This window comes from Eleutherodactylus coqui, chromosome 12 (genome assembly GCF_035609145.1).
Source record: "Eleutherodactylus coqui strain aEleCoq1 chromosome 12, aEleCoq1.hap1, whole genome shotgun sequence".
Taxonomy (NCBI): Eukaryota; Metazoa; Chordata; class Amphibia; order Anura; family Eleutherodactylidae; genus Eleutherodactylus; species Eleutherodactylus coqui.
In genome coordinates this window covers 39,856,072-39,867,904 of record NC_089848.1, presented here as the reverse complement: position 1 = coordinate 39,867,904, position 11,833 = coordinate 39,856,072, and the positions used below count along the sequence as shown (strand labels likewise).

The 11,833-nt window shown below is 43.8% G+C and overlaps 1 protein-coding gene across 1 annotated transcript in view; it reads right to left on the bottom strand.

Moving 5' to 3' along the window:
* Window positions 1-275: 275 nt before the first annotated feature.
* The window catches only part of BFSP2 (beaded filament structural protein 2), a 53,284-nt gene continuing 41,726 nt past the window's right edge, over window positions 276-11,833 (bottom strand). Inside the window, exons 6-7 of the mRNA XM_066585074.1 lie at window positions 3,272-3,492; window positions 276-388 (exon numbers count right to left, since the gene is read on the bottom strand). Coding sequence (XP_066441171.1) covers window positions 385-388; window positions 3,272-3,492 — 225 coding nt within the window. The 3' untranslated portion in view covers window positions 276-384. The remainder of the gene's footprint in view (window positions 389-3,271; window positions 3,493-11,833) is intronic.

Sequence of the window (11,833 nt, the reverse complement as noted above, 5' to 3'; positions counted from 1 at the left end):
ACAGATTCCAGCCGATCAAGTATTGATGACCTATCCTGAGCATAGGTCATCAATAGAAATTGCTGGAAAACCCCTTTAAGGCTGTTGAACCTGCAGAAGAGAGAAGAAATACATCCATAGATCAGAAAAAAGGAGCAGTAGACTGGCTTCTTCATTTTTATTAGAATCAGATTTCATATTACAGGGTGCAAATATGTCAAATCACTTTCTCTCCGCTTCATTGTTCAATGAGGTTTCAGTCTTAAAGTTAAAGTTGAATACACACAAAATAAAAACCAGGCCGAGTTTTGCTTATCCAAAAATATCACAGAAGCATTCCATTTCACAGGTTTAATCCTTGTCTTGACTGTCAGCTCTAGGGTCATAGGACTGTTTTATTAAACATCATCTGCAAACAGAACAAAAAAGACTGAATCATCAATATATCATATCGCATCATACAGTTAAATGGGCTTGCTGACAGACAACTGAGGGGATGCTTATCCATACATATACATGCAGATATCTGGATGAGAATCCAAAAGGGAAAAAAAATCCAAAAGCGCTTCATGGGATGAAGAAAAATAATAATGTGTGTATATATTCTTTTCACCACTAGGTGAAGTTTTATTGCAACGCGTTTCTGCCCGCTGTGGGGCCTTTTGATGCTTTTTTCCCCCTTTTGGATTCCTATCTACACTGGGTTCCCTATTATTAGGGACCCCAGACATCCAAGCAGCTCTCCAGCCAGGATTGGGAAGAAGGATTTATCAATTTACAGGCTATCCAGGATTTGGAGGTACTAGTGACGAATCCCACAGTTTGGGATCCTCACCTAGTGCCGGGTAAGTCCCATATTTTAATTTTACTCATCTCCACAATTCCATTTATACTGAAGGGGCGCTATTCTGATCCCGGCATTATTGTCATTCTCAGATATCTGGATGAGAGTGGCATAGCTATAGGGGTCCTAGTGGTCCAAGTTGGGACGGGCATTTCTAAAACTCCATTCAGATCTCGTTTTCTGCTCCATCCAAGGATCCTGTCAGGGTGTCCATTTAAAATACCAAAAATAGAAGCTCTGGATGGAACCTATCTTGGACATTATGAAAAACTCCTGAAACGGAGACCAATAGGCAGTCCACCATTTCTTTGTTATTCCTCGTGTAAATTTATGAATAAATTGGCAGTTGGATATTACCAAAAGGGGAGAGCTTAGTGAGAGGAAGACCGATTAGTAGTAATTAGAGATGAGCGAACGTGTCCGTTACGGACACATCCGCACCCGGACACCGGCTTTGCCGAACACTGCAGTGTTCGCGCGTAAAGGTCCGGGTGCCGCCGGGGGGCGGGGAGATGCGCGGCGGCGCGGGCGGCAGTAGCGGGGAACAGGGGGGAGCCCTCTCTCTCTCCCTCTCCCCCCCACTCCCCGCCGCATCCCCCCGCGCTGCCACGGCGGCCCCCGAACTTTTTCGCCCGAACACTGAAGTGTTCGCAAAGTTCGGTGTTCGGGCGAAAAAGGGGCGGGGCCGAACGTGTTCGCTCATCTCTAGTAGTAATCAAGATGAGATGGAAGCAGGAAAGCAATTATGAGTTTTGGCCATTCCCAGAGTAAGAAAAGGGTGGATTGTAGAGAAGATTTTGAGGTGCAGGTGACGTGATTGTGCAAGTTAGTTTGGGTAGCAGAAGAAGTTCAGTTTTTGAAATCTATAGTGTAAAATTTACTGTATGTAGCATTTTACCAGAGTTTTCTTATGTGAAAAAGTTGTATATTTTTGTTTGAGTCACACTTGTGTAAAACTTGTGACTTTTAGACCTTTTTGCACTCACACTTTTGTAAAAAGGGGGGCAAGGCTTCCCTCAGCCTATAATAAATTATAATTTATGCCAAAAACTGGTGTAAATTATAGTGATAATCTACGGCAGCTAATAGTTATTGTGGATTTCAGAGTCACGGATTGGCCAGACATGCACCAAATGTATTTAAGAGGCTTGCATCCCTTAGTACATTTGGTGCTCATCACTCTAGGGAGATCTTAGAGAAAACACCAGTCTAAGTAAAGTTGCCGGTCAGTTTCACATAGAGAGGACATGATGAGAGAGGCAGTGGGCAGACCATCACTGGTGTTTTGTAGTAGTAGGGTTGATATCATGGGAAGACGTACACTGATCCTACAGGTTACAATGGCCTCACAATACAATATTTTCAACATCTTCCTGGATCATTGTAACTTCGAACCACATCTAACAATGACTGCACTTGTACTTTGCTGGAAAATCCAGCCAATCAGCATGGAGATTCCACTGGTAAAGCCCTGGTATGACTGAAGTGCCTGAAATGATTGGCTGTATAGTAGCGCCTCTTCACAGTATGGGGTGGTACTACATGTGTCACACTGCTCTTTATCTGTTCCAGGATGAGTTGCCTGTTTCAACACCAGGTGAGGACGGCTCCATGTTACTTTTCTGCTGCACTATCCAGACCATACCAGACTCTTAAGAAGTTCCTGTCCTCTTCACAGAAAGTGATTTACAGCTTCCAGCAGCTCTTTCTGACATGCCTGTATGACTATATGTAAGTACTTTCTTTATCTGTATTATTTATATGCTGAAAGGGGTTATCCAGGCAGCGCTCACTGGAATTCCCCCAGGATCGGAGCGGTAGCACAGCTCTGACCCCTGTGTAGTGGCCGGTGCTTGAAATTGTAGGCACAGCTCTCATTGAAATCAGAGTTCCGCTAATAATTGCAAGCTATGGTCCCAGCGATTTCAATGAGAGCTGCATCTGCAATTACAGGCACCCGCCACTACACAGTAATGTTTGTAATGGAAGGGCCGGGATGGGGGCGGAGCTAAGTTCTGCCCCGTCCCGTCCCCTCCCATTGCAACTAGTGGTGAGGGGTGGAAATGGGGCAGGAGCTCAGTGCATTGCTCCTGTCCCGGCTCCTCCCCCTGCAGAGAGAGACATAGCGTATATTGGCTGGGGGCGTGAAAACCTGGCCGATATACGCACGTCGGAATAAGCTCTTATACTGTATTGGCAGCAGTAGTTTAAATCCAATGGAACTCAGAAATAAATTATATATAATTAAATGTACTGCCAAAGGGAATCAGGAAATCGAATTTACAATGTAAATAAAAAACATAATCAACACAATAAACACATCCGCAGCGCTTGCAGAAGACGACGGACAGGTACGCAGGGGGCACCGGTCGGGCATCGGGTTGAACTCCGCTGAGAACTAAGGCAGATGACCGTACATAGAAAACTGTTGCCATATTGCGCACCTACCTGTTTTCCTCTCCGTCCAGGATAGAGTGATAGGCTGATATTTCCTTCTCTAGTTGCAACTTGTGGGACACAAAATACTCCCGGTCTCGCTGGTGCTGCTCAGTCTCACTTTTAATTTCCTCCAGTTCTGCCTCCAACTTAGTGATCACAGAGCCCAAATTCTGAAGCTCGATGTCATGCCAGTGTTTAGCATCATGCAACGAATTCTCCAAACCTCTTTTCTGTAATCACAAACACATCTTAAACTTGAACATGGCATACAATAATATCTGAACCCGCATGCAAACTTAACCAGGAACCTTACAAGATCTGTAATCTAATCCCTCATTTGGGACCTCCCTCTTTAAACCACAATTGAGTCACTCAGGTGGTTCTGGCCTGACCATGTATTATGTGGATGGCTGCGGAAATGTTTAGCTAGTCATTAAAGGGGTTGTCCCGCGCCGAAACGGGTTTTTTGCTTTTTTTTAACCCCCCCCCCCCCCGTTCGGCGCGAGACAACCCCGATGCAGGGGTTAAAAAAACAAACCAGAGAGTGCTTACCTGAATCCCGGCGGTCCGGCGTCTTCATACTTACCTGCTGAAGATGGCCGCCGGGGTCTGCTCCCTCCGTGGACCGCAGCTCTTCTGTGCGGTCCATTGCCGATTCCAGCCTCCTGATTGGCTGGAATCGGCACGTGACGGGGCGGAGCTACACGGAGCCGGCATTCTGCACGAGCGGCCCCATTGAAGACAGCAGAAGACCCGGACTGCGCAAGCGCGGCTAATTTGGCCATCGGAGGCCGAAAATTAGTCGGCACCATGGAGACGAGGACGCCAGCAACGGAGCAGGTAAGTATAAAACTTTTGATAACTTCTGTATGGCTCATAATTAATGCACAATGTACATTACAAAGTGCATTAATATGGCCATACAGAAGTGTATACCCCCACTTGCTGCCGCGGGACAACCCCTTTAAGTTATGTTACAAAGGTTCAAATCACAGCCTTTACATGGCTATGGAGTTAAATAATCTCTCAAGCTACCTGCCATTGGAAGCAGTGTACAGAAGACAGATTTATTTATTTTTAACCACAAATTTGTCTTCATTAAGCTCCAAAGCTCCCCCTAGTGGTGGTGGCAGGCTACTTGAATTAGAAAAACACTGTTGCACCTATCTAACTAAAAAAAATTTAAAAGACGGTACATTTTAAGATATGATTAGATCACGGCAAATGAAATATGAAACACTATAGTATGTATTATATAAAAAAAAGTATACTATTTAACCCCTTAGGGAACAGGGTGTTTTTACAGGATTTTGCCCTTGTGGTGGTTTTACTGCACTATTTATTTTTCTTCAGCTACCAAAATTAATTTTGCTGCATTTTTTCCACGACATATTCGTCTGTTTTTTTTTATAGCTTTTTTGTTTCTGACTTTTCCTTTCAGTTTTCTAGTTTATTAGGTGTAAAAAGCTGAAAAGAAACCCGATAATTGATTTTTCTTTTACATTTATAATTATTTATCTTTAAAATTATCATATTTACGCAAACATTGGTCCTTGCGAAGTTAAAATAATCATTTAAATTTTATGCACTCATATATCATATGCTACATAGAGATGAGCGAGCGTACTCGGAAAAGCACTACTCGCTCGAGTAATTTGCTTTATCCGAGTATCGCTGTGCTCGTCCCTGAAGATTCGGGTGCCGGCACGGAGCGGGGAGCTGCAGGGGAGAGCGGGGAGGAACGGAGGGGAGATCTTTCTCTCCCTCTCTTCCACCCGCTCTCCCCTGCTCCCCGCTGCGACTCACCTGTCAGCCGCAGCGGCACCCGAATCTTCAGGGACGAGCACAGCGATACTCAGATAAAGCAAATTACTCGAGCGAGTAGTGCTTTTCCGAGTACGCTCACTCATCTCTAATGCTACAGTCAAGCATATATAAATGAGTCATCAATATACAATGGCCTCAGGATACAATCTAATCAACATACAGTAGTCCAAATCTGTGGCGAATGCACTTTGGTGGAAAATCCAGCCAATCAGCATGGGCATTTCCATGCTAAAACCCCTGTATTAAGGAGCATTAAGGCACAAAGATGATCACCCAAAAGATGGCTTTTGAGCGATTATTTTGCATAGACTACTACTTGGTACTAATGACTATTAGTACCAATTAGTAGTGTGTGGGCTTATGGGAGCTGTATTCAGGGAACAGACTACCTGCTGTTCTCTGAATAAATTCTCTTTGTTCTGACAGGGGGCTGACAGCTGAGAGAATGTAATCAGCGCTCCCTGGGCAGAACACATCCTGCAGTCCATCTTATCAGCTGTTCATGCCAAACTGAAAAGTGAAAGATGGGCACATTTACATGCAACGATTATCGCTGAAAAGATGGCTTTTGAGTGAATTTTAAGCAATAATCGTTGTGTCTAAATGGGCCTTTACTGAAGTGTGTCCACTAATTGTCTGATTATTAGCTCTTCTCTGTTATACAGTACTTACTACACATTCTGTACTGCTCTTTACCTGTGTCAGGTTCCATTGCTCTTTTGGATACCAGGTAAGAATGGATTTGTGTTATTTTCTGGCACGCTGTGTATACTGTAGAGGACCCTGAAGAAGCTACTGTCCGCTACATAGAAAGTGATTTACAGCTTCCAGCGGCTCATTCTGAGTGTAATATGTAGGGACTTGCTTGGGCAGCGTATATCGGCCGGCCGTGAAAGCACGGCCGATATACGCTCGTGTGAATGAAACCTGAGGTTGGTGAACATCACAGAAAAAATGGTTCCACCACTTCATGCCTGTCATCCCAATATTATAGTGTTAAGCCCCATTTACACACAATAATTGTCGCTTGAACGAATAAACAACTTAACAACTTTTTTGCTTTCAAATACTGAGCGTTTACATGTAAAGATAATTGTTTGAAATCCTCTCCATTTCCCTCATCAGCCAAGCTAAACACTGTAGATGCTGTTAGCTCAGGTGGGCATGTGTATGCGAGGAATCTTTATGTTTTTACGTAATTAGTGCAAAGAAAAGCCATTGTCTACCGTGGCATGAGTCGTGTTTAGCTGGACAAACAACCCCCCCCCTCCCCTCAAGTCATTTGAAAGACTGAACAAATGCCATAAAACCCAACGGCAGGCTGAAATTCAGAGATAAACGACAATTGAACGAATAGTGGACAAAGTGGATTGAAATGGAAAAAAATGAAATTCCGTTATCTTTCGGTGCGCCTTGTTTCTACAACTGCAACAAAAATGATGATAACTTTAATGTATGGGCCAGTACGATTACTGCGATACCAAACTACGGCTTTATTCACACGAGCTTATATCGGCTGCCATTTTCACGGCCGGCTGATATACGCTACCATCTAATACATTGGATTCCAATGCATCAGATCAGATGGGCTAATTTTCCGCCGCGTTAATGCGCCCGACTGGCCAAGATAGCGCGTTTCAGCCAGGCGCTTTTACGCTGGCGGCGGCTGCATAGACTCCTATGTGAGCTGCCGGAGAAGTGAGGTGGGAAGGAGTTTAGCACCCTCCACCTTTTCTGCTCTCCACCCCTTGCTAACTGTTCTGTCTGCAATGGGAAGGGCAGGGGTGGAGCTAGTTGCTAAGCTCCTACCCCTTCCCGCCCCCTCCCATTGCTGGCTGCCGACTAGGGACGGGGTGGGAGCTTAGCACACTAGCTCCCACTCGGTCTCACCTCCTTCCCTTGCCGAGCGCCGGCGAATGGGAGAAAAGAGGAAGACAGGTTGGCACAGCATATGCCCGTGTGATTAAGCCCTTACATAGTTTTTTTTTTGCTGTACTACTTGTATTTTTTCTCAAAGATATTTATTTTTTTTTAATTATTTTCTGCAGCCGTCTTCTGCACACAATAGCTTTTTTATTTTTCCGTCAACATAGTTGTGCGAGGGCTGATTTTTTGCAGGATGTCCTGTAATTTGTATAGGTACAATTTTGGAATCGATACAGCTTTTTGATCACTTTTTATTGCATTTTTTCTTAAAAACATGCATTTTTGGCGTTCTTTTTTTTTCCTCTGACGACGTTCCTTGTGTGGGGTAAATAATGCGTCACTTTTATAGATCGGACTTTTACGGACGCAGCGATACTAAATATGTATTTTTGTTTTATTATTTAGATTCTTTTATTATTAAAAAGGCAAAAGGGTTTTTTTTTTGAACTTTTATTACTTTTTCTTAATAATTAGTAAAACGTCATTGATCTTATTTTTACCTTTTTTTAGTCCTCAGAGGGGACAACAACTTGCGATACTTTGATCGCTCCTGCAGTATGATACAAAGCCATAACATTACATCATACTGCTATCGGACAGGCAGTCTATCAAGCCATCCCATGGGCATGCCTTGGTAGGCATTCCACCATGGCAGCCCTGGGGCCTTTCAGAAGGCCCCCGGTTGCCATGACACCCACACGGCTCCCTGCGATCTTATCCTGGGGGGCCATTTAAATGCTGCTGTCAGAACTGATGGCGTCATTTAAAGGGTTAACCGTTCCAATCACCCGCACGGCTGATCGGAGCTGTTACCTCCGGGTGTTGGCTGTAAGAAACATCCGGTGCCCAATCTGTCTTCATACAAAGGCCGCTGATACAGGTCCTCAAAAGGTGTATCGGTGGTCACCAAGGCAGAAAGTAAGCCTTGCGCTGCACAGAGTAGACTTGTAGGAAAATATAGAAGTTCCTATCACTGCAATGTTAAGGCTGGCAAACTATAACATTTTCTCAGGGCTCTAATTGCCTAGATCCTTATAAGAATGGCACCACAAACCTCAAGCTTCCCCCCAATTGAATAAACTTTCCACTTGACAACTAGCTGTAGTCACCATTTATGCAAAGCCATAGTGCATGCCTGAGGGGAATGGAAAAAGTAGAAGAGGCCCCCTTTCAGAACTTGTTTATGGGTGTACAGTTGTGGCGTAAGAGAAAATGTGAGATAAAGCTGGATCCGTCTTCTTCTGACTTTCATTGTAAAAGAAATAAACCTCGAATCTCTACAGTATTTGTGCAACATTGAATAGTAATTATATACAGCACAGAAACAGAAAACCGATGGCTGAAAAAGACTCCACGGTCCATCTAGTCTGCCCTCATAGGATTGTAGGATAGGTCTATGCTTATCCCAGACAGCTTGAATTCATCTATTGTTGCTTGTCCAACCACGTCTGCCAGAAGTGTATTCCAAGCATCTACTACTCTTTCTATAATATAATATTTCCTGTTGCTGCTTCGGATCTTCTCCCCAAGTAATCTCAGATTGTGCACCCGTGTTCTACAAGTTTTGTATGTGTTTCCCTATCATCTAGCTCTGGTGGGAGTGGGATTAGGTGAGACATGCTTGGCCTCAACTGTGGGTAATTTATCAGGACTATTAAACCTGGCCTTGTGCTTAGCCCAAGTGCTGTTTAATTTTCAGTCTTCCTCTTACTGTGATAGAAGTCAGAGCTGGGTGCTGGATCTCTGGTTTGCCTGAGTCTTCTCTAAGCAAAGTACTGCGCTTCTTATTTTTGTCATCTTGTTTTCTGTGTTCATCTCCTATCCCACGTATGTTCAACTAGTATGTTCAAGAGATTCACTGTATAGGAACAGCTATACTCATCAGGTCGTAAATATCATGAAGAAATATTGGCCAATATTGACATCAGATTTGGATCTAGAAGAAGGCCATTAGCCATTACCCAAGCATTATGTACAGAAGAGGTCAAAATTTACCTGATCATCTAGTGAATAGCCTTTGTCAGTCCTCTTACCCTAAATAGACAACTATCCCAATCCAAACTTACTGCCTCTCATCCTTGTGAGAGATGTTCTTTCTGTCCACTTATCATGAACGCCTCTATATTTATGAATCCATTAAACAGCAAAATGTATCAAATACATCAGGAAATAACATGTTGCAGCACAGGCGTTCTATGTGGAGTAAGATGCCTCTGCCCTAAGATACATATTGGCATGATGGCTCAGTAGCTTAGGAAGTGCATTTCCAAACATCTGAGCTCTATATGCATGAAAATGGACACTCCATTGCAAGGCATGTTAATGGATGTCATGGAGGTGATGGTACTCAACTAGTATTCTAGGCCATTTGCTAGATAGAACTGTGTCCCTGTAAGGGAGATCTGGGCAAAAAATTGCTAAACGAGAAGGCACAATGGATCTTCCGGCAATGTACGTTACATCACAATTCACAGCCTTGCAGGGGGAGTGCCGAGCTACTGCAGAGACTGCGCATGCCCGCTGTCTCTGCAATAGATCAGTATTCTTTCCTAGCCAGTGAACGCTACGTCACAGGGACGTGACCTTCACTGACCTGCCGGAAAAAGAATGCGAGGAATGCTGGCTTCATAATAAGCCGCTGGCTGGAGGAGACGTGACTCAGAGAGAAGATGCCATATGGAGTATGCCTGTGGAGGAATAGGTGAGTATAGAATTTTTTTTTTATGACAAAACCCCTTTAAGCTACATAGAATTCTTCTGCCTGAGTAACAGTTCAGATTGGAAGATGCAGTATATTACAGAATACCCTCCGAAATTAGGATCTATGCCACCGCAGCGCCGTTGGTACATACTGACATCATCTTTAGCCCTAGGTATATGTTGGGAAAAAATGATATGTATTAGTATGACATGACTCTCTTTTTTTAACTTTAATATAATTTCTTTAATATAAGAAGTTCATCTATGAACTCAACATCTTGAATGTCCCATCAGTAAAACACGGCACTCTTTAGATGGTGAGCACAACACTGAGGCAACAAAAAAGTGTGGACTTCATAGTATCTTGCTGAATTGCAGCCCTGGGCAAATCAGGTTAAGTATGAGCTTTTATGTACTGAGCATGCACCACAAAATGAAATGAAAAAACATCAAAGTCCTAGAAGCAGACACACTAAGCATGTTCGTAAAGGCTGAACTGCCATTTGCTTGGCTGATTACATCATCACACATCGGGATTGGCTGTGTATGAGAGAGGCACTCTGTACGATTGGCTTGACCACCTGTCCCACATCATTGGCTGTCACTCTATTGGCCACTCAGCATGCAGCATCTCTCACTGGTCAGTCAAATAGGAGAATCCCTCATGTTATATAACAGCTGTCATTTAGGAAGGTGGGCCTCTAGTAACCCCTGAGGAGGCCTCTAGTAACCCCAGACCCCTGAGGACGCCACTACGTTAGCGAAACGTGTTGGGAGTTTTTAATGTTTTTTTTTTAGCTTCAACACATAGACCTGGCGATATTATTTAGGAATATGATGATGATGATTATGATCATGATAATTATCTGTTCAGCCAACTTTCGGTCACTTTATGGATCATCGTTCTCCATATTTTCCTATCCTTGACCGTGCTTTCAGTTCTGGAACCCAAATTATCTTCCACTTTCTCACACGGGTGTATGCTACCGCATATTACGCGGTACCAATCTTTACATTACTCTCCATTGTGCCTCTCACACATAGTGCGCAAAATGCACACGCAAAAAACATTACGGCATGCACTTTTGAAGCGCATTATGCGCATACGTGCCAAGATAGTCTATAGGGATTGTCGGCACGCAGCAAATACGCAGTTTAGGTTATGGCAACCAGATCTAACTTATCCCTAAATATAATAGCTGTTAGCCCCCAAAGCTCATTGCCTGCGCTCTGGGCATTAGTGCACATTGTAGGAAAAACATCACTTTTTTTGTTTTCCTCTTAGCATCTACATCAGTTCCATCTCCAATATTACCCACAATGTTTTTGGAGTTACCGACACACCGCTTCATCCCAACTGGCAGGAGATGGGAATCATCCTCATAAATTACTTTTTTGGCACCTTCATCTAGTTTAAATGTCTACCAAAATATTACAGATTCCTCACCAAGAACTTCTCTAACGTTATGTGAAGGATACAAACCATCCCTCTTCAACATCTCCTTCTTAGGGCTCACACAAGCGTATTTGAATTGCTTATTACATGCGTATAATATGCGGTACATCGCGACAATACAAATACATTGATTTTCACTGTTAGGCTAATTTCACACGGGCAAACGCGATTTGGGGCCTTGAAACTCGGCACGATATCGCGCTCAGGAACATGCAATTTCACCGCGTAGACGAGGCATTTTTGTGTCATAAACGCCTCCAATCAAGTAGCGGTCCTCCGGCGTGGCTGAAAGCTGCACCGGAGGATGTGCAAGTGTTTCCCATTGTTTTCAATGGGAAACCTCGCATCGCATCACATGCACCTCGTACCCTGTGCAATTTTTTGCCATCCCCATTGAAAACAATGGGTGAGGCATTCCGAGGGAACGCCCCAAGACAGGACATGCCGCGAACAGGGTTCATATTCGTGCATCTAGCAACGCACAAATCTTACACGATTTTCTCAGCCGTGTGAAGGTGGCCTTACACTCACAGTAGCGTTTTTTCAAGAGAACGCAGCATGTTCTATTTTACCGCGTATTATGAGTGAGGGCTCAGTCACACGGGCATTTTGACGGGCGTTTTTCCGCATGTAAAAAAGATCACACTAGATAGGACCAATGC